Source organism: Pan troglodytes, chromosome 2 (assembly GCF_028858775.2).
Source record: "Pan troglodytes isolate AG18354 chromosome 2, NHGRI_mPanTro3-v2.0_pri, whole genome shotgun sequence".
In the NCBI taxonomy this organism is placed as follows: Eukaryota; Metazoa; Chordata; class Mammalia; order Primates; family Hominidae; genus Pan; species Pan troglodytes.
The window spans coordinates 153,019,191-153,041,189 of NC_086015.1; the positions used below are offsets into that span (position 1 = coordinate 153,019,191).

A 21,999-nucleotide genomic window follows, 5' to 3' on the forward strand; every position below is an offset into this window, starting at 1 on the left:
TATTTTGATAATCAAGAAAACTAGAATTTCCTACCATCTTTCCCTAGTGTTTAATATTCTGCTATTCATGAAAGCAATTTCATTGTCAATTGTCTTTTTCTTGTTTGCTGTGTGGCTTATTGCTAGAGTTGGCAGCCTATGGTACTGGTGACAACAGTGGTATTTGAAAGAATTATGAAGTCTGTTTTTCTTAGCACTCCTATCACTCTCTCTCTCTCTTTTTTTTTCTTCTCTAGTTTGAACCTCTACCCACTGCCTATTGACTTGCAAGAAGTTTATGAATAATGACTTGGTATGCCACTTGCCAATCTTTGGTTCAAAACAGTGCTTTCCAAATTTGACTTAATTATATGGATTCAATAGGGAACTTTTTTAAAAGTCAAATTATAGGTTTTCTGTCTGCATCTCAAGGGGGGGGGCCTGGGAACATTTATTTTTGTCACAGGCGCTAAGAGATTTGTGATATACTGAACTAAAAATGTATTTTCCATTTATAAGAATCACCTGGAGTACATGTTAATACTGTGAATAGTATAGATGACCGGATCACATCTCATATATACTGAGTGAGAAACTATAACTTTGGGATTGAGAACAATTGGTATGAAGGCCCTGAGATTGGAAAGAATTTGATATTTTGGAAAAACCTATTTCTTTTTGAGATGGAGTCTTGTTTTGTCACCCAGGCTGGTGTGCAGTGGCTATCTTGGCTCACTGCAACCTCTTCCTCCCAGGTTCAAGCGATTCTCCTGCCTCAGCCTCCCAAGTAGCTGGGATTACAGACGTGAGCCACCAGGCTCAGCTAATTTTTGTATTTTTAGTAGAGACAGAGTTTTATCATGTTGGCCAGGCTTGTCTCGAACTCCTGACCTCGGGCGATCCTCTTGCCTCGGCCTCCCAAAGTGTTGGGATTACAGGTGTGAGCCACTGCGCCCGGCTGGAAAAACCTGTTTTTTCTTAATCTATTAAAAGTAAAAAATTGATCATTTTGTTTCATTTGTTGAAAAATAAAATTGTAAAACATTTATTGCATAGGTGAAAAAATTTTGCTTTGGTTGATTGTGGTAGTTAAAAATCTTAGATTATGCTTGCTTTTACTTTGGAAGGCTTTATGTTAGAGGAATTTGCTGGGCAAACTTCTGCTTTCTTGTAAAAAATATTGGACATCTTATTTTTGCTTAAAAAGAGAAGCCCTATTATTGTTGTTTTTGTTTTGTTTTGGTTTCTGATGTAACACTTTTGCTTATGACAACTTCTGATCCAGTGTTTTTAGAAGCATTAAAAAACTATGGGGATTTAAATATAGTATGTGATATGGTTTGGCTGTGTTCCCACCCAAATCACATTTCAAATTGTAGCTCCTATAAACCCCGTGTGTTGTGGGAGGGACCTGGTGGGAGGTAATTGAATCATGGGGGTGGTTTTTTCTGTGCTGTTCTCGTGATAGTGAGTAAGTCTCATGTGAACTGATGGTTTTATAAAAGGGAAGTTCTCCTGCACATGCTCTCTTGCTTGCTGCCATGTAAGACATGCCTTTGCTTCTCCTTTGCCTTCTGCCATGATTCTGAGGCCTCTCCAGCCATGTAGAGCTGTCAGTCCATTAGACCTCTTTTTCTTTATAAATTACCCAGTCTTGAGTATTTCATCATAGCAGTATGAAAATGGACTAACATAGTAAATTGGTACCAGTGGAGTGGGTACTGCTATTAAGATACCAGAAAACTTACGTTTAAAAGGGAAGTGACTTTGGAACTGGATAACAGGCAGAGGTTGGAACAGTTTGGAGGGCTCAGAAGAAGACAGGAAAATGTGGGAAAATGTGGAGCTTCCTAAAGACTTGTTGAATGTTTTGACCAAAATGCTGATAGTCATATGGACAATGAAGTTCAGGCTGAAGTGGTCTCAGAAGGAGATGAGGAACTTATTGGGAACTGGTGAAAAGGTGATTCTTGATATGCTTTAGCAAACAGACTAGTGGCATTTTGTCCCTGCCCTAGAGATTTGTGGAACTTTTAACTTGAGAGAGATGATTTAGGGTATCTGGCGGAAGAAATTTCTAAGCAGTAAACTGTTCAAGAGGTGATTTGAGTACTCTTAAAAGCATTCAGTTTTATTCATTCACAAAAATACGGTTTGGAATTGGAACTTATGTTTAAGGGAAGCAGAGCATAAAAGTTCAGAAAACTTGCAGCCTGATGATGCAATAGAAAAGAAAAACCCATTTTCTGAGGAGAAATTCAAGCCAGCTGTAGAAATTTGCTTAAGTAACGAGGAGCCAAATGTTAATTGCCAAGAAAATAGGGAAAATGTCTCCAGGGCATGTCAGAGGTCGTCATGGCAGCCTCTCCCATCACAGGCCCAGAGGCCTAGGAGGAAAAAATGGTTGCTGGGCTGGGCCCAGGGCCTTGCTGCTTTGTGAAGTCTTGGGACTTGGTGCCCTGCATCCCAGCCGTGGCTAAACAGGACCGAGGTACAGTTCGGGCCCTGGCTTCAGAGGATGCAAGCCCCAAGCCTTGGCAGTTTCCACGTGGTATTGAGCCTGCAGGTGCACAAAAGTCAAGAATTGAGGCTTGGGAACCTCTGCCTAGATTACAGAATCTGTATGGAAATGCCTGGATCCCCAGGCAAAAGTTTGCTGCAGGGGCAGAGCCCTCATGGAGAACCTTTGCTAGGGCAGTGTGGAAGGGAAATACAGTGTTGGAGCCCCCACACAGAGTCCCTACTGGGGACTGCCTAGTGGAGCTGTGAGAAGCAGGCCACTGTTCTCCAGACTCCAGAATGGTAGATCCACCAACGGCTTGCACCACATGCCTGGAAAAGCTTTACACACTCAATGCCAGCCCATGAAAGCAACCAGGAAGGGAGCTGTACCCTGCAAAGCTACAGGAGCAGATCTGCCCAAGTCTGCGAGAGCCCACCTCTTCCTCAGCATGAGCTGGATATGAGACATGGAGTCAAAGGAGATCATTTTGGAGCTTTAAGATTTGATTGCTCTGCTGTAAAATTTCAGTCTGCATGGACCCTGTACCCCCCTTGTTTCTGCCAGTTTCTCCCATTTGGAATGGGTGTATTTAACCAATGCCTGTCCCCTCATTGTATCTAGGAAATAATTAACTTGCTTTTGATTTTACAGGCTCATAGGCGGAATGGACTTACCTTGTTTCAGATGAGACTTTGGACTGTGGACTTTTGAGTTAATGCTGAAATGAGTTAAGACTTTGGGGGACTGTTGGGAAGGCATGATTGGTTTTGAAATATGAGGACATGAGATTTGGGAGGGTCCAGGGGCAGGTATTTCTTCATAGCAGTATGAAAATGGACTAATACAGTATGTGTTAGAAATTCTAGTTGCCAGAATTCCTGGAAATCTTGATGCTTTTTAAGGAACACTAGGAAGTTATTGATATATTTAGGTGGTGTGTGAGCTGAGAACACTATTTTGGAGGAAATTTTATAGTGCCATATATATGTTATAAACATATGTGACCATAATCACATTTATAGGAAAAATAACCTATTAAATGATGTGTGACTGGCTATTATAAATTTTCCACTAAAATAATTAATTGTTCACTGATTTTTTTCTGTTAGTGCTTGGTACAGTATATATTCTTCTGATGCTTATTGTAGTATAAGGTACATTTCTTGAAAAAAACAAATTGAAATTACTCTGCCTATTCTGTTTGCAAATTAGGAAAAGATAACAATTCTTTTAGTAGTGGAATATTTTGGTCCAGTTCTTGAGATGCCAGTGAAGGTCAAGAATGTAGCTTCAGAACCAGTGGAATCTGAGCTTACTTGGTGGATTTCTTATGGAGATGGTTGGCTGTTTCATGAGTGTTATTTGGCAGGGAAGCAGTTGGTATCACACTGTTGACTCATCTTCAGAATTAAAATTTATTTGGAAGTGAATTTCCTGAAAGTAATACTGGTCTTAAAAATTCATTGTCACAGATTTAAATGTGAAGTTAGGATTTACTGTGATGCTTGGGAAATTTTCAAATTTTTCAGTGACCAGCATTAGACAAGTAACTGTCATTTATCCTCTAAAACCATACAGATAATCATGTGTACCAGCCAGTTTGCTCATTTTCTCAAAAAAGAGGCCAAGAGAAAACTCAGCCAAACCAACAATTGGTTTTTAAAAAAAATCTATGAAATTAACAAATCTTTCATTATAGTGATTAAAGAAAACAAGAGAGGAGACTCAACTAAAATCAGAAATGAAAGAGGGGACATAACTACCAATTTTATAGAAATAAAAAGGATTTGTAAAAGTACTATAAACAATTTTATGCCAAGAAATTGGATAACCTAGATGAAATGGATGAATACCTGGAAAGACACAACCTCCCAACACTGAATTATGAAAAAATAGAAAGCTTGCACAGACCTATGGGAGATTGAAGCAATAATCAAAAACATTCCAAGAAAGAAAAGCCTGGGATCAGATGGCTTCATTGGTGAATTCTACCAAATATTTAAGGAAGAATCAACATCAATTTTTCTCAAACTCTTCCCAAAAAACTGATAAAGAGGGAACACCTCCTAACTCATTCTAAGGGGCCAAAATTACCCTGGTACCAAAGTCAGACTAGGATACTAAAAAAAGAAAGAAAAGAAAACTACATAACTTATCTTTCTCTCTCTCTCTCTTTTTGTTTTTTTTTTTTTTGAGATGGAGCCTCGCTCTGTTGCCTAGGCTGGAGTGCAATGGTGTGATCTTGGCTTACTGCAACCTCTGCCTCCCAGGTTTAAGAGATTCTCCTGCCTCAGCCTCCCGAGTAGCTGGGATTACAGGTGCCTGTCACCACACCCAGCTAATTTTTGTATTTTTAGTAGAGGCAGGGTTTCACCATTTTGGCCAGGCAGGCCATTATCTCTTATGACTGCTGATGTAAAAATCCTCAACAAAATGCTAGCAAACTGAATTCAGCAGCATGTTAAAAGCATTATACACATGACCAAGTTGGACTTATTCTTGGAATGCAAGGATGGTTCTACATGTGAAAAGTGTTATAATCAATGTAATGTACCACATTAAGAGAATAAAAACACATAATCACTTCAATAGATGCAGAAAAAGCATTTCACAGAATTTAACACTCTTTCATGATAAAACACCCAACAAACTGAAAATAGAAGGAGACTACCTCAGAATAAAGGCCATGTGTAAAAAACCGACAACTAATATAATTGGTCGTAAAAGACTGAAAGCTTTTCCTCTAAGATCAGGAACAAGACAAGGATTCCTGCCTTTGCCATTTCTATTTATCTTGGCACCAGAAGTCCTAGCCAGAGCAATTAGGCAAGAAAGACAAATGAAAGGCATCGAAATTAGAAAGGAATAAGTAAAATTACCATTGTAAGCAGATGATATGACCTTACATGTAGACAATCTAAGATTCTACAAAAGAAAAAATATCTGATAGAACTATTAATAATAAATGAATTCAGCAAAGTTGCAGGATACAAAATCACACACAAAAATCAGTTGCATTCCTATAAAGTAACAGCGAACTATCCAAAAAGGAAATTAAGAAAACAATTCCATTTACAATATCAACAAAAATAAAATAGTAATAAATTAAACCAAGGAGTTGGAAGAATTGTACACTGAAAATTGTAAGACTTTGCTGAAATAAAGAGGACATAAATAAATGAATAGACATTCCATGTTTATGGATTGATAGACTTAATACTGTTAAGATGTCAGTACTACCCAAAGAAATCTATGGATTCAATGTAATATTATCAAAATTGCAATAACCTTCTTGCAAAAATAGGAAAATCTATCCTAAACCATATATGGAATCTCAAGGGACCCCAAATAGCCAAAACAAAGTTGTAGGTCATATACTTCCTGATTTCAAAACTTAACTACAAAATTACAGTAATTAAAATAGTGTGGTACTGGTGTAAAGATAGACATATAGAGCAATGGAATAGAATAAAGAGCTCAGGAATAAAGCCTCACATACATGCTCAAATAACTTTTGACAGAAGTCCTCCTATGGTTTGGAAATGGTTTGTCTGGCCCCACCAAGTCTCATATTGATATTTGATCCCCAGTATTGGAGGTAGGGTCTGATGGGAGCTATTTGGATTATGGGGGTAGATCCCTCATGAATGGCTTGATGCCGTTCTCATGGGAATGACTGAAATTTCACTCTTACTTCTTTTGAGAACTGGTGATTGAAAAGAGCTTGGCACTTTCTTCCCTCTCTCTCACTTGCTGCTCTTGCTGTGTGATGGGCTCCCTTTTGCCTTCTGCCATGAATGGAAGCAGCTTGAGGTCCTCACCAGATATAGATGTTGGCGCCATCCTTCTTGTACAGCTTACAGAACTGTGGGCCAAATAAACCTCTTTTCTTTATAAATTACCCAGCTTCAGATATTCCTTTATAGCAACACAAATGGACTAAGGTGTCAAGATCATTTGATGGAGAAAGGCATTGTACACAGTCTCTTCTACAAATGGTGTTGGGAAAACTGAATATCTGTATGCAAAAGAATGAATTTGACCTTTACCTTATACCATATGCAACAGTTAACTCAAAATGGATCAGAGATCTAAACATAAGAGCTACTATGTAAAACTCTTAGAGGAAAACATAAAGAAAGCTTCACAACATTGGAGTTGTCAATAATTTCTTGGGCAGGACACCAAAAGCACAGGCAAGAAAAGAAAAAAGTAGATGTTTGACTTCATGAAAATTAAAACTTTTTGTGCATTGAAGGACAGTACCAACAGGGTGAAAAAAATGAGAGAAAATACTTTTCAATCATATATTTTATAAGGAATTGCTGTCTAGAATATATAGAGAATTTAAAATTTTTTTTTATTTCCATAGGTTTTTGGGGAACAGGTGGTATTTGGTTACATGAGTAAGTTCTTTAGTGGTGATTTGTGAGATTTTGGTGCATCCATCACCTGAGCAGTATACACCTTCACCCCTCTCCTACCCTTTCCCCCGAGTCCCTAAAGTCCATTGTATCATTCTTATGCCGTTGCATTCTCGTAGCTTAGCTCCCACTAACGAGTGAGAACATACGATGTTTGGTTTTCCATTCCTGAGTTACTTCACTTGAAATAATAGTTTCCAGTTCTATCTAGGTTGCTGCAGATGCCATTAATTAATTCATTTTTATGGCTGCGTAGTATTCCATTGTGTGTGTGTGTGTGTGTGTGTGTGTGTGTGTGTACCACAATTTCTTTATCCAGTAGTTGATTGATGGGCATTTGGGCTGGTTCCATATTTTTGCAATTGTGAATTGTGTTGTTATAAACGTGTGTGCAAATATCTTTTTTTAATGACTTTTCTCCTGGGTTGGGATTGCTGGATCCCCAGTAGTGGGATTGCTGGATCCCCAGTACTGGGATTGCTGGATCAAATGGTAGTTCTACTTTTGGTTCTTTAAGGAATCTCCACATTGTTTTCCATAGTGGTTGTACTAGTTTACATTCCTGCCAGCAGTGTAGAAGTGTTCCCTTTCACCACATCCATGCCAACCTCCATTTTTAAAAATTTTTTTGATAATGGCCATTCTTGCAGGAGTAAGGTGTTATTGCATAGTGGTTTTGATTTGCATTTCTCTGATCACTAGTGATGTTGAGCATTTTTTATTTTGTTTGTTGGCTATTTGTGTATCTTCTTTTGAGAATTGCCTATTCATGTCCTTAGCCCACTTTTTGATGGGATTGTTAACTCAGTGGCAAAAAACCAAGCAACCCAATTAAAAAATGAACATAGGAGCTGAATAGACATTTTTCCAAAGAAGACATACAAATGGCCAAAAAGTACATGAAAAGATGCTCAACATCACTAATCATTGGGGAAGTGCAAGTCAAGACCACAATGAGATACCACCTTACATGTATTTTAGTATGGCTATATGTGTATTATATATATATATAGTATATATATGTCTATCATAAAATAGATTTAAAGTGGTATCTCATTCTGGTCTTGAAGGAAAACAACATAAAATAGCAAATGTTGGCAAGGATGTGAAGAAATAGTAACTGTGCATTATTTGTGGGAAAGTAAAATGGTGCAACCACTTTGGAAAATGGTATGGCAGTTCTTTAAAAAAAAAAATCAAACGTAGAATTACCATATGATACAGCAATACTTCTGGGTATATGCCACAAATAATTTAAAGCAGGAACTCAGTTATTTTTTTCACAATAGCTAAAAGATCTAAGCAACCCAAGTGTCAGTTGAGAGATGAATGGATCAGTAACATGGGGTATGTACATATAATGGAATATTACTCAGCCTGCTAAGGAAGGAAATTTTCACATGTGGTACAACACTTCAAGATATCATGCTAAGTGAAATAAGCTAGTCACAAAAGGACAGATATTGTATGATTCCACTTATATTAGGTACTTAGAGTAGTTGAATTCATAGAAACAGAAAATAAAATTGTGCTTGCCAATGGCCAGGGGATGGGGCATGGGTAATTAATGTGTACCAGGTTTCAGTTTGGGAAGATGAGAAAATTCTAGGGATGGATTGTGGTAATATTTGCACAACAATGTGAATATAGTTAATGTTACTGAACTGTATACTTTAAAATTTTTTATATGGTAAATTTTATGTCTATATGCCACATTAAGAAAAGAGGCTGAAGGCCTTCTGAAAAGATCACTGAAGAGTTAAAATAATTTTTCATGCATTTAGTAAACTTTTTATTATATAAATTCTCAAACATATAGAAAAGCAGAGAAATAGTATAATGAATCTCAATGTAATCTTCACCTAGATTTATAGTGTGTTTTTTCCTGAAGTGCTTTAAATGACAGATATCATGACATTTCTTTCCTAAGTACTTTACTATAATAGATGGCTCCCCAAATAAGGACTTTTTCATACAGCTATTGTATTAGTCCTTTTTCACACTGCTGATAAAGACACCTGAGACTGGGCAATTTTCAAAAGAAAGAGGTTTAATGGACTTACAGTTCCACGTCACTGGGGAGGCCTCACAATCATGGCAGAGGGTGAAAGGCACGTCTCACATGGCGGCAGACAAGAGAAGAGAGCTTGTGCAGGGCAACTCTCCTTTATAAATCCATCAGATCTCATGAGACTTATTCATTATCATGAGAATAACATGGGGAAGACCTGCCTCCATGATTGAATTACCTCCTGCCGGGTCCCTCCCACAACACGTGGGAATTCAAGATGAGATTTGGGTGAGGACACAGCCAAACCATGTCATTCTGCCCTGGCCCCTCCCAAATCTCATGTCCTCATATTTCAAAACCAATCATGCCTTCCAAAAGTCCCCCAAAGTCTTAATTCATTTCAGCATTAACTCAAAAGTCCACATTCCAATGTCTCATCTGAGACAAGGCAAGTTCCTTCTGCCTATGTGCCTGTAAAATCAAAAGCCAATCAGTCACTTCCTAGATACAATGGGGGTACAGGCATTGTGTAAATACAGCTGTTCCAAGTGGGAGAAATTGGCCAAATCAAAAGGGCTACAGGCCCCATGCAAGTCCAGAATCCAGCGGGGCAGTCAAATCTTAAAGCTCCAAAATGATCTCCTTTGACTCCTTGTCTCACATCCAGGTCACGCTGATGCAAGAGGTAGGTTCCTATGGTCTTGGGCAGCTCCTCCCCAGTGGCTTTACAGTGTACAGCCTTCCTCTTGGCTGCTTTCATGGGCTGGCGTTGAGTGTCTACGGCTTTTCCAGGTGCACGGTGCAAGTTGTTGGTGGATCTACTATTCTGGCATCTGGTGGACAGTGGTCCTCTTCTCACAGCTCCACCAGGTGGTGCCTCAGTAGGGACTCTGTGTGGGGGCTCCAACACTGTATTTCCCTTCCACACTGCCCTAGCAAAGGTTCTCCATGAGGGCTCTGCCCCTGCAGCAAACTTTTGCCTGGGGATCCAGGCATTTCCATACAGATTCTGTAATCTAGGCAGAGGTTCCCAAGCCTCAATTCTTGACTTTTGTGCACCTGCAGGCTCAATACCACGTGGAAACTGCCAAGGCTTGGGGCTTGCATCCTCTGAAGCCAGGGCCCGAACTGTACCTCGGTCCTGTTTAGCCACGGCTGGGATGCAGGGCACCAAGTCCCAAGACTTCACAAAGCAGCAAGGCCCTGGGCCCAGCCCAGCAACCATTTTTTCCTCCTAGGCCTCTGGGCCTGTGATGGGAGAGGCTGCCATGACGACCTCTGACATGCCCTGGAGACATTTTCCCTATTTTCTTGGCAATTAACATTTGGCTCCTCGTTACTTAAGCAAATTTCTACAGCTGGCTTGAATTTCTCCTCAGAAAATGGGTTTTTCTTTTCTATTGCATCATCAGGCTGCAAGTTTTCTGAACTTTTATGCTCTGCTTCCCTTAAACATAAGTTCCAATTCCAAACCGTATTTTTGTGAATGAATAAAACTGAATGCTTTTAAGAGTACTCAAATCACCTCTTGAACAGTTTACTGCTTAGAAATTTCTTCCGCCAGATACCCTAAATCATCTCTCTCAAGTTAAAAGTTCCACAAATCTCTAGGGCAGGGACAAAATGCCACTAGTCTGTTTGCTAAAGCATATCAAGAATCACCTTTTCACCAGTTCCCAATAAGTTCCTCATCTCCTTCTGAGACCACTTCAGCCTGAACTTCATTGTCCATATGACTATCAGCATTTTGGTCAAAACATTCAACAAGTCTTTAGGAAGCTCCACATTTTCCCACATTTTCCTGTCTTCTTCTGAGCCCTCCAAACTGTTCCAACCTCTGCCTGTTATCCAGTTCCAAAGTTGCTTCCACATTTTCAGGTATCTTTTCAGCAGCGCCCCACTCTACTGATACCAATTTACTGAATTAGTCCATTTTCATGTTGTTGTTAAAGACATACCTTAAACTGGGCAATTTACAAAAGAAAGAGGTTTAATGGACTTATAGTTCCATGTGGCTGGGGACGCCTCACAATCATGGTGGAGGGTGAAAGGCACATCTCACTTGTTGGCAGAGAAGAGAAGAGCTTGTTCAGGGAAACTCCTATTTATAAACCTATCAGGTCTTGTGAGACTTACTCACTCTCATGAGAATAGCGTGGGAAAGACCTGCCCCCATGATTCAATTAACCTCCCACGAGGTTTCTCCCACAACACCTGGGAATTCAAGATGTGATTTGGTTGGGGACGCAGCCAAACCCATACCAGCCATAATACTATCATCATAGCTAAGGATTTTTTTAAAGGATATCTAATATCTGGGCCATATTTCCGTTGTCTCCATTATTTCGAAAATGTATTTTTATTGTTGGTTTAATGGAACTGTATGTTGCATTTGTCTTTACTGTTTCTCATCTCTTTTGATGTGTAACAATTTCATGCCATTTCCTCATTCTATCCTCTTGTACTGTCTCTGTTTATTGTGTTGAATTTTGTAGAAATTGGGGCATTACCCTCAAGCAAGACACCCATCTTGTGGTATCTTATTTATTTTTTTTCATTCCAGAAAATTCTTGTAAACTTGAAGTGAGAGCTAAAGGCTTGTTAGAACTGGTTTAAAACAGTTTTGCAAGAATACATCTTAAGTGTTATAATACAGACTGAACAGAAAGTAAAATTAGAATTTGACAGTTGGAAAAATCTTTAGAGTCACGAAGCTGATTTCAGTTAAAATGTCTGTTAATAACTAGTAGAATTATGTCAAATGGTAGGCCAAATTAGATGTGATCAAGGATCGTGGTAGTGTACACATCTCTAGAAGCCTTTTTGGTAGTTCTCAAGAGTTTCTTATATATTCTCTACTTTGAACTTTCTTCCTTTGAAGAAGTGTGACTTTTTTTATTATAGGCATACTCAAAATGAATACAGAGTTATATTCTGTCTTTGGTAATATGAGTGGGAGGAGGAGGGGCACAAGGAGGAGGAAAAGGATAAAGGGTAGATGTTTGTTATCAGCAAGATTTTACTAGATTTTTTTCTGTGTTCTCTGCTTCCCAGAATGGTTCTAAAATATCCTCAAGATGGATGTATTCTATTTGCTGGGGGATAAGAGTCTCGACAAACAGTACTTTATTGTGGTCCATGCAGAGACTCCAACAGTTGAATAAGTTCAAGCATGAGAGGCCAGTAAGAATTGTAATGGGGAAGAAAGATACCACACTCACTGTCCACCTGCGTGGTCAGGGGTTCTGATTGGCATCCACACTCTCAATAACTGATGGGCTATTACCTGGTACCAGGTTCACTAGCTTGGTAGGAGGTAGGAGGATAGAGACTGGGAGCACAACATATCAACATAAAATGCATCTTCATTGAGAAGCCTTACGTTCATTCAGATAAACCTTTCATACCTACCAAAGAGTACACTGGATTGTAACCAGTGAGATAAATATATGGATGTGTATCACCTCAGCATACAAAAGTGTGACGTATGAAAGGAACCACTTCTTTTAATAGTCCGTGAGTAGCTCCAGCTTCCCTCAAGCATCATGCTTTCTTTCAAGAAACAGACACTGCAGGGAATCAGAGACTTTTTTTGTTTATGTTTTTGTAATAAGCTTTTTTAGTTAACTTACAGTCTTTTCAGTTTAAATACTTTTCACCAATCAGGAGTCATTCTTACCATAAATAATATTGCCTAGTAATACAGCTGACAGCCTGCATTTATTTTAATCCAGTTGATTAAGTGCTAGAAGAAGATATCAGAGAATTTAAGCTTGCTAACCTTTTTCCTCAGGAGGCTTCCTGGAAAAGGGCAGATTTAAGTGAAAACAAAACAAAACAAAACCCAGCAGCAACAACAAAAAACCTATGTGCTTATTTGAGAACATGTTAATAAGTGTGGATCTTTTTCGCAGAAACTTTGTGTAGTTGAACATACACAAAATTTTGCATACAATTTAATAAGATTTGTAGTTTTCTCCCAAGTTCTCTTTTGAAGATAGAAGAGAGTGTATTTTAGTTCCTGGGTAACATGTGAATGAAGATATAACGCCAGCAAGGTGATTGCTGGAAACAGTGAGCTGATTGATCAGAGCAAGGGTGAGTGGTAGAGTATGAGGAAGTAAAATTGTTTAGGTTGAGCAGATTCTTTTTTTTATTTTTATTTTTTGAGACAGAGTCTTGCTCTGTTGCTCAGGCTGGAGTGCAGTGGTATGACCTCGGCTCACTGCAACCTCTGCCTCCCAGGTTCAAGTGATTCTTGTGCCTCAGCCTCCTGAGTAGCTGGGATTGCAGCTACTCAGCTACAAAAATTACCGTGCCTGGCTAATTTTTGTATTTTTAGTAGAGACGGGGTTTCCCCATGTTGGCCAGGCTAGTCTGGAACTCCAGACCTCAGGTGATCCACCTGCCTCGGCCTCCCAAAGTGTTAGGATTACAGGTGTGAGCTGCTACGCTCGGCCTGGGCAGATTCTTAAATGTGAAAATTTTAGACCCTCTTGCGCCTTCTCCAACATTTACTTCTGTTGACCAATGCCTTACTTCCCCCCACATTCATTTTAAAGTTCTTTTCTCTCTTGACTTTTGTGAAATCAGTCTCTCTCTCTTTTCTCTTTTTCCACCTGTCTTTGAAACTTAGATATCCCTCAGAGTTTTTTAGTCCTCTTTTCTTTTTGATTTTCACTTTTACATTAAGAGCACTTCAATTATTCCTATCTGCTGATGATTCCTAAGTCTCTTTTTGCCTTGTGTGGAGCTCGAGATCTTTATTTATTGTTGCCTGTGTACATGTCCACCAGACTGTTCCACAAATACTAAGTTCAGAAATTCTCAAATTGTACTTACTTTCTCACTGTGGTCTTCCTTCTGTGTTTCCTGTTTCATCTGTTGGCATCCCTGTCCAAAGTCCTTTCTTTCTATATTCCATTGCTATGTTAAGCCCTGCTGTGCATAATTGTATTTATTCTACAGAGTTGTCTTATAGGTCCTATGGTCCTTCTTTTAGAGATAAAGCAATTTTTGTAGTTTAAATATTTACCTCCAGATTACACTATTAGTATGAGACAGTGCTGGGATATAAACCTATATGTATAAATTCCATATTTTTTACTGCAATTATTATAATGCCAGCCACTTCTATCACTTTAATCTAAAAAATATTAAGGGTTTACCTATAGGTGTAATTAAAGGAATATTTATTGCAGTGTTTTTCTAAAAAGAAAAATTCCAACAGTAAGAATTTCTGTTCAGCCCATTAAAGAATATTCATAAGGAATGCCATATGGCCATTTATACATCATATTTTTGACCAGTAGTTTTTATTTTGTATAAACAAATTACGTATGGAAACCCAATGTGTGAAATAGATTAAGAAAAAATAATGCTTGAAAGGGAGGGACGCTCCACAGTATTTCATGGACAGCTATCTGCAGTGGTTTTTGAGGAGAGTTAGGAAAATATTCATAATACCTTAAGTGAAAAAAATACAATTAGTAAAACAGTATGCACAGTGTGCCCCCAATTTTGCTAAAAATGTATTTGAATGTGCAGTTCGCCCTCCGTATCCATGGGTTCTACATCCATGGATTCAATCGACTGCAGAGTGAAAATATTTGGGGAAAAAAGTGTCTATACTGAACATGTACAGACTATTTTTCTTGTCATTATTCTTGAAACAATACAGCATAACCACTATTTACATAGCATTTACATTGCATTAGATATAAGCAATCTAGAGATGTTTTAAAGTATTTGGGTGGATATGTGTAGATTATATACAAATACTACATGATTTTACATAAGGAACTTAAGCATCCTCAGATTCTGGTATCCGCAGGGAGTCCTGGAACTGATCCCCCATGGATACCAAAGGACAACTCTATACATTGCTGAAAGACTAGGAAGTTATACATCAAAGTATGAACACTAGTTGTTCCTTAATTTGAGGATTATTTATAATTTTCATTTTCCCCACATTTTCCACAATGAGCAAGAATTAGTTTCGTAAATAGAGACTATAAAGCAAAACTCCTGAAAATTATTTTAAAAAGGCAATAAATGCAAAAAACCCTCAAAACATGCCACATGTCATTGAATACACACAATATACACACATACACTGTCATATACAAAGTAAAAGAAAACTGGTGACTGTTGCTCCATGAGCATTGGCTTTTGAAGCCCTTGAATACATGTGTAGGCAAGAAGCTGTACTTTACTCTTCGAACATCAACCTTGGATGGATATTGATGCTGTTTTCAGTAGGGGTTTAGAATGTGGACTTCGGAAACTGACTGTTAGGTTTGAATCCTGGCTCTGCTATTATTTGTTGTTTTATCTTGGGCAAGTTGCTTAACAGTTCTTAAGTCTTCCCCATTTGTGAAATGATACCTACCTTACAGGGAGGTTAGGATTAAGTGAGTTAACTCAATAACATGCTTACAGCAATGCCTGGCACTTAGTAAGAGATCAGTATTAGTTGTTTTGGTTATTATTCCAATCTTTTATTTTCCCTCCAAACTCTGTCTCCCTTTCCCTCCCCCAAAGTTAGCTGGAAATTTAGATGGAAAGTCATAGTTTTTATTCAGATTCAGTTTCCCAAAGAGGTCACTGGTCAATTAGGTACATACTTCTTCTTCCTACTAAAATTTAATAACAACTGTACCTTATTTTGTAAATATTTGTATGCTTTTATGGTATGATTTCTAACCAGAAATTGTCCACATTCAGTGATTCACTAGGAGCATTTACAAGACTCAGCACATGGTTGTACTTATGGCTGTGATTTATTACAGCAAAAGGATACAAAACAAAATGAGTGAGAAGAAAAGGCACATGGGGTAAAGTCCAGAGTAAATCAGTGTAAGCGTCTAAGGGTCCTTTCCCAGTGGAGTTACATGGGATGCGTCTAATTCCTCAAGCAAGTTGTGACAACACATGTAAAATGTTTACCAGGGAAGCTCATTAGAGACTCAGTGCCCAGGGTTTATATTAGGGGTTGTTAATATGGACACTCTCTGTCTAGCATGTACCAAAATTCTAGATCCTAGAAGGAAAACAGGTATTCAGCACAAACCACATTGTTTGTAAAGTGTAGGCACACTGAGCTGTTCTTACTAGGAAATAGTGGGAACTGTCCTGAAATCTAAATTTCCAGATGCCAGCGAGGGGCCAACCTTGCAAGCAGACCTTTCTAGGGATAGCAATCTCAGGCCTGCTGTGTTAACTCTTTTCTGTACCATGGTATGTTATGAAATGTATTTTACTTAAGAAACAAATGTCAACAAATCTAGACATTTAAAAAAAGCTTTATTGAGATACAATTCTCACATTATAAAATTCAACCAATTAAAGTGTACAATGCCGTGATTTTTAGTATATTTATAGAGTTGTGCAACCATCACCAGAGTCTAATTTTAGAACATTTTCACCATCTCCCCTCCAAAACCCTTACTCATTAGCAGTCATTTCTCATTCCCACCTTTCCCCTCCCTCAAGCTTTCTCCCCACGCCCTGCCAATCCCTAGGCAACCACTAATTTACTTTTTGTCATTAAGGAACAAATCTATACTTTAGCATGTTTTCATTTTTATTTCATCTCTGATATTAGTGGCTTTGTAAATGGTACCTTAAAAATTATTCACAGGCATTTTACTTCCAGTGTGTGAGTCAGAGATTCAGAGTTTGAGTCTGTATGGCAGCTTCTATATCTAGAGCACTTATCCAAACTAATCATCATCAAAACGGATATTACATGAGTTTGGGATATTTAATGAAATAATTCATTATAAAAGCCCTTGTTTTTGTAATGTTCGTTCTCACTTGTTTAAGAGTATATAATACAATTGATTGAGGCTTACCAATGAGAATTTTTATATTTATGGGTTGACATTTAGTCTTTTCACGGTATCTTTTTGCTAAAAGAGAGAAAGGGACTCATAGTGAACAGGATGAAGTTGGGAGAGGTAGTTATGCTGTTGCCATTCAGATGTAGAGAGGGGAAAAAAGCGTAGATTGTTAGGAGGTAATGGACAAAAAGTATTCCTTTATTATAAGTGGCTGTTAATTTTTTGGCATTCTCTGATGTTGGTACAATATACAATAGCAAATGAAAAGTAAATTTACATGTGAATTTATATTGAACGAGAAGTAAAAATTTTTTAAGTTGTAGAAAATTTTCAATTTTAAAGCAAAGATGCTTGTGTGTATGTTTTTAACCATTATTTTGGTTGAAATCTAGTTTCTCTGAAATTTGGGTAAGACAAGCTGTACTATAAACTGAGCACTATGGGAGGATGTTTGTTTTGTGATTAAAACAGAACTTTGTCATCATGAGTTATATAGGTATCAACTAAACATGGGTGTTTACCTAAATGTCCAAATCTGTGTAAGTTCTTATGCTTTTGAAATAAAAGCTTTACTTTTAATGTTAATACATGTTTATAATTAAAAGGGATATTTTTGGACATTGGGAATTAATATATCAAATGATCTATTCCCTGGGACAAAGCACCAGCTCTCAGTTACTCACATCCTTGTCTTCCAGGTGATTTTACAACGAGATGCTGCTCTCCATAGGGATGCTCATGCTGTCAGCCACACAAGTCTACACCATCTTGACTGTCCAGCTCTTTGCATTCTTAAACCTACTGCCTGTAGAAGCAGACATTTTAGCAGTAAGTACAGTAAAATTTATTCATGTCTAGAAACATCCCTTAAAGAAAAGCTTAAAAAAAGCCCGGAATGATATTTATAAGACATTGTTATAAGACATTTTTATCTAAAAACATACCCCAACACATATACACAGTTACTTGACATTGGGGTACCTTATTCATTTGTTTATTTATTTTTTGAGACGGAGTTTCATTCTCGTTGCCCAGGCTGGAGTACATTGTTGCGGTCCTGGCTCACTGAAACCTCCACCTCCCGGGTTCAAGCAGTTCTCCTGCCTCACCCTCCTGAGTAGCTGGAATTACAGGCGTGTGCCACCATGCCCGACTAATTTTTTTGTATTTTTAATAGAGACAGGGTTTCACCATGTTGGCCAGGCTGGTCTTGAACTCCTGAACCTAAGGTGATCTTCCCGCCTTGGCCTCCCAAAGTATTGGGATTACAGGTGTGAGCCACCACGCCCAGCCCCTTATTCATTTTTTATTGCTTCATATCTAATGTAAGATCTCATGAACAATCAGTACCTGATAAATAATGTTGCTCATGAGGGTATGTGTGCACATGTGGGTGCTTTGCACACATACCTACCTGCTGTGTACTTACATAGAATTTTACTGTTTTTCTTGGTACCTAGTACATCTCTTAATGACTGTAAGATCTCAGTAGTATCTCTATTGATAATAATATTTAAGAAATTCTATAAGATGTTCATAGAAAATTTCAACCCAAGATTAGCATTAATGAATCAGAAGAGAAGCACAGTGGTCCTATCTTTGATGGTGGATAGAAGAGTTTTTAGAGAAGAAGAGTGCTGCTCAAAACCTTAGCATAGCCTCTCTTAGCTACTGTCTTACTTTCCTCCACACTGGGGAGTATACAGATGGTCTCCAGCTTAAGATAAGGCTTGACTAGTGAGCTTTCGACTTTATGATGGTATGAAAGTGATATGCATTCAGTACGCACCTCAACTTATGATGAGATTATGTTCCAACAACCCCATCATAAGTTGAAAATATCATAAGTAGAATTTGACTTATGAAACATTTTTGACTTAGATATTTTCAGTTTATGATGAATTTATCCAGATGTAGCCCCATTGTAAGTTGAGGATATATATTTTCTATTTCTCTTTTTCTGTGAAGGTAGAAAAAGAACATACATGCCTATACTCTAGGTCTGTGCTAAGGATTTGGTTTTACTTTCTGGGTGCAACTGATTTGCTTAATGATATCAGGTGAGAAATAAAAGGGCAAGAATTGTTGCTGACCAAAGCTTGATGTGGTCCCCAGCTGTGCTTCTGCACATTGCAGCAATTCTGGAAGATTCTGAGATCACTGTAGCACTTGAGAGAGCCAGGCTGGTTTCCATACCATAGCTTTTGAAGGCAGAGGATGCTAGTAATCCATACGAGATTTCTCACCCCCTGTTGTCCTCTGTAGTAGGGAACTGGTTGATTAGGTTTGTTTTGGGGAATAGTCTTGGTCTTTTTGAGGTGGAATGGAAATAGAGGCTTTAAAGACTGAGTCCATTGCTATCCAAATCTCCCTTCTAAATTGGTCCCTAAAATCCTTAGAATATTCTTGGCATGACTTTTGAAATGAGTTAGAGGATTTATGGACTGATCAGGGAATAAACTTCTCCTTGTCTCCTTTCTCTCCTTTGATTTCTTCCATTTTGTGTCTCTCTTTTTCCCTCTCTGTTGTTTTTAATACTTTTTGCCTTCTTTCTTTCATTTATACCCAAGATGGATTGCTATTCTGTGGTCGAGCTCCCTGATGGGTTAAATGATTTTCAGTGTTGTGCTCTGGGAACTTAAGCAGATATATAACCTTGATCAAATTACTCAGCTGCTATAAGTGCCACAGTTTCTTTATTTCTTTATGTAAACTGGAGTGTTGTGGTGGTGATTAAATAAGATAAACTGCTTAGAATAGTATCTGACACATAGTAAATGTTTTATATATGGTTTTAATCTTCATTATAATTATCATTCTGATTATACTTCATTCAGCCCCTTGAGAAGATACGAAACTACCTGAGCTGTATTTTTTAATGTAGAGACAAAAAAAAAAATGTTAGGTATGGAAGAATGGTCAATCCTTTTTGCCAGCAGCGTTCCCTGTGCTTTACACAGGTACTTGTGGAATGTATGTTGATGTCCTGTAGTGAAGGAACTGTAAGATGGGAGCTGCTTAAATCTGGTCTCTATGCTGTCCATAAGGATAGAAGGCTGACACGAATGCAAAGATGGCTGGAGGGGAGTGGCTTGTGAAGGCATATAACTGGTAAAACAGGGAACTAAAAATTGAGACAGAGGAACTGGATGTGTGACAATCATTCAAAGGAAGTGAGTTAAGAGGTAGAAAATAAGAGCACTTCCTTTTAATGCAATAAGAGCATCCCTGAAATCTGAGTTTGCAGTAATACAGATATAAATAAATTAGACATCTAGTTCCAGTCAACTAGGTTGATTCTAGTTCCATTTGCACAGGGCTTGGGATGCTGCTTTTGAAAAATTAAGTTTTAGTTATGCTATTTGTAATGCCAGATGCCTTTGATTTTTTGGTTGGTTGGTTGGTTGTTTTGTTTTGTGTTTTTTTTTTTTGTTTTTTGTTTTTTGTTTTTGGCAGTTGAATTCAATTCACAGACAACAGTGTTTGTCCAAGTAGTTGTTGAGTTCTAAGAGGCTATGGAGATGCTACTGTAGCATCTAGGCTATAGCTGACTAGACTAGCTGACTAGTCAGACAGACCTCTAGGCCATGAGTACTTGGAAGGCAGGACCGTGTCTTACTAAACTTTATTCCTGGTGCCTGGTGTCAGTTACACAGGAATTCAATAAACGTTTGAAGTAATTAAAAGCCTTCTCTTAGAGATTTTGTACCATCACATTTTCTTTTAATAGCATCTGTTCCTTAGTACTTTTAGATTACTGTTTTTATCTCTTATCATTTTTCTTTTACCCAAAAGGAAACATAATACTATTAATTATGTAGGCTTATACTAGAAACATGGAATTTTAGAATTGCACTTAAGAGATAACTACATCAGTGCTGTATATTCTGAGGCTCAGAGTCCACAAGTGACATGTTAGTTTTGAGTAGCGCCCATGATTTTACTGAGAAGTAACATCCATCTTATATGAGAGTCAAACAACCCGTGTAGCTTGATGCCCAATCTGCCTTTTGATTCTTTTGTCTGGATTTGTCAGAGAGAATTGGTTGCTGGGTAGTGATTATGAGGGCCAGTGTGCTGTGTAGCAAAGAAACACCCAATGCGTGGTGGTGTGAATGGACTGGATTATATAGCATGGGTAGTCCAGGCTCCAGAAATGGATTTATAATCAGAGTTGAAATCCAGCTCTACCACTCTATTTGCATGACCTTGGGCAGATTACTTAACATTTCTTAAGTCACAGTTAACTTTGTAAAAGTGAGAGTTTGTGAAGGACAGTGCAGGGTAGTGGGTTAAGGGCTGGGGCTCTGTGGCCAGACTGCCTCGGTTAGAATCCTGGTTCTTCTAATTTACCAGAGCTTGTTATTTTCAACATTCTGTTGTCAATCTGTAAAATGAGGATGATAGTAATAGTGGCCTACTTTGTAGAGTTGTTGTTAGGATTAAATAAATTATTACCTGTAAAGTGCTTAGCATGATGTCTGTACATAATGAGTGCTCAGTAATTGTTAGATATTTATTACTTTCTAAATTAAATTAAACCTTTTGTTAAGGAAGCTGTCAAGAAAAATAATTGGTTAAGGAAAAGACCTTTTCAAAATAAGTGGACTGAAACTTATGTGGTGATCACTAAGAATGGGATTCTAGTGAGGAGTAACTATTTTCTACTTCAGATTTTTTTTTTTTTTTTGAGATGGAGTCTTGCTGTGTTGCCCAAGCTGTTGTGCAGTGGCGCAATCTCGGCTCCCTGCAACATCTGTCTCCTGGATTCAAGCGACTCTCCTGCCTCAGCCTTGCAAGTAGCTGGGATTACAGGCATTTGCCATCAGGCCTGGCTAATTTTTGTATTTTTAGTAGAGATGGGGTTTCAACATGTTGGCCTGGCTGGTCTTGAACTCCTGACCTCAGGTGATCTGCCCACCTCGGCCTCCCAAAGTGCTAGGATTACAGGTGTGAGCCACTGCATCCGGCCTACTACTTCAGATTTTTAAACAGTGAACATGCTTTAATTTTATGAGCATCGCTCCCCTCCCTCCTTATACCAAAAACGTAAAGTACCTTTGTTAGTCTTGTTCACTGTAGGAACATTTTTTGTTTTAAACAATATGATTTTAAGAGACAATATGAAACAGTCCTTATTTTGCTGTTAAGGAAAGACAAAGCAGTTTCAAAAAGGGTTTCATTCAGTAACAAAACTTATTCCACATCTCAGTGTTACAAGTACTGTAGTTCAAGCTA

General features: G+C 38.2%; 1 protein-coding gene across 6 annotated transcripts in view; it reads left to right on the forward strand.

Annotated features, from left to right (window-relative positions):
- The window catches only part of RNF13 (ring finger protein 13), a 151,801-nt gene that overhangs the window by 15,945 nt on the left and 113,857 nt on the right, over positions 1 to 21,999 (forward strand). For all 6 annotated transcript variants that reach the window (XM_054681164.2, XM_054681163.2, XM_001142115.7 and 3 more), the window contains exon 2: positions 17,460 to 17,589. Coding sequence is in view for 4 of the 6 variants with exons in the window: in XM_054681163.2 (XP_054537138.1) it covers positions 17,476 to 17,589 (114 nt within the window). In the remaining 2 variants the exon portion in view is untranslated. The remainder of the gene's footprint in view (positions 1 to 17,459; positions 17,590 to 21,999) is intronic.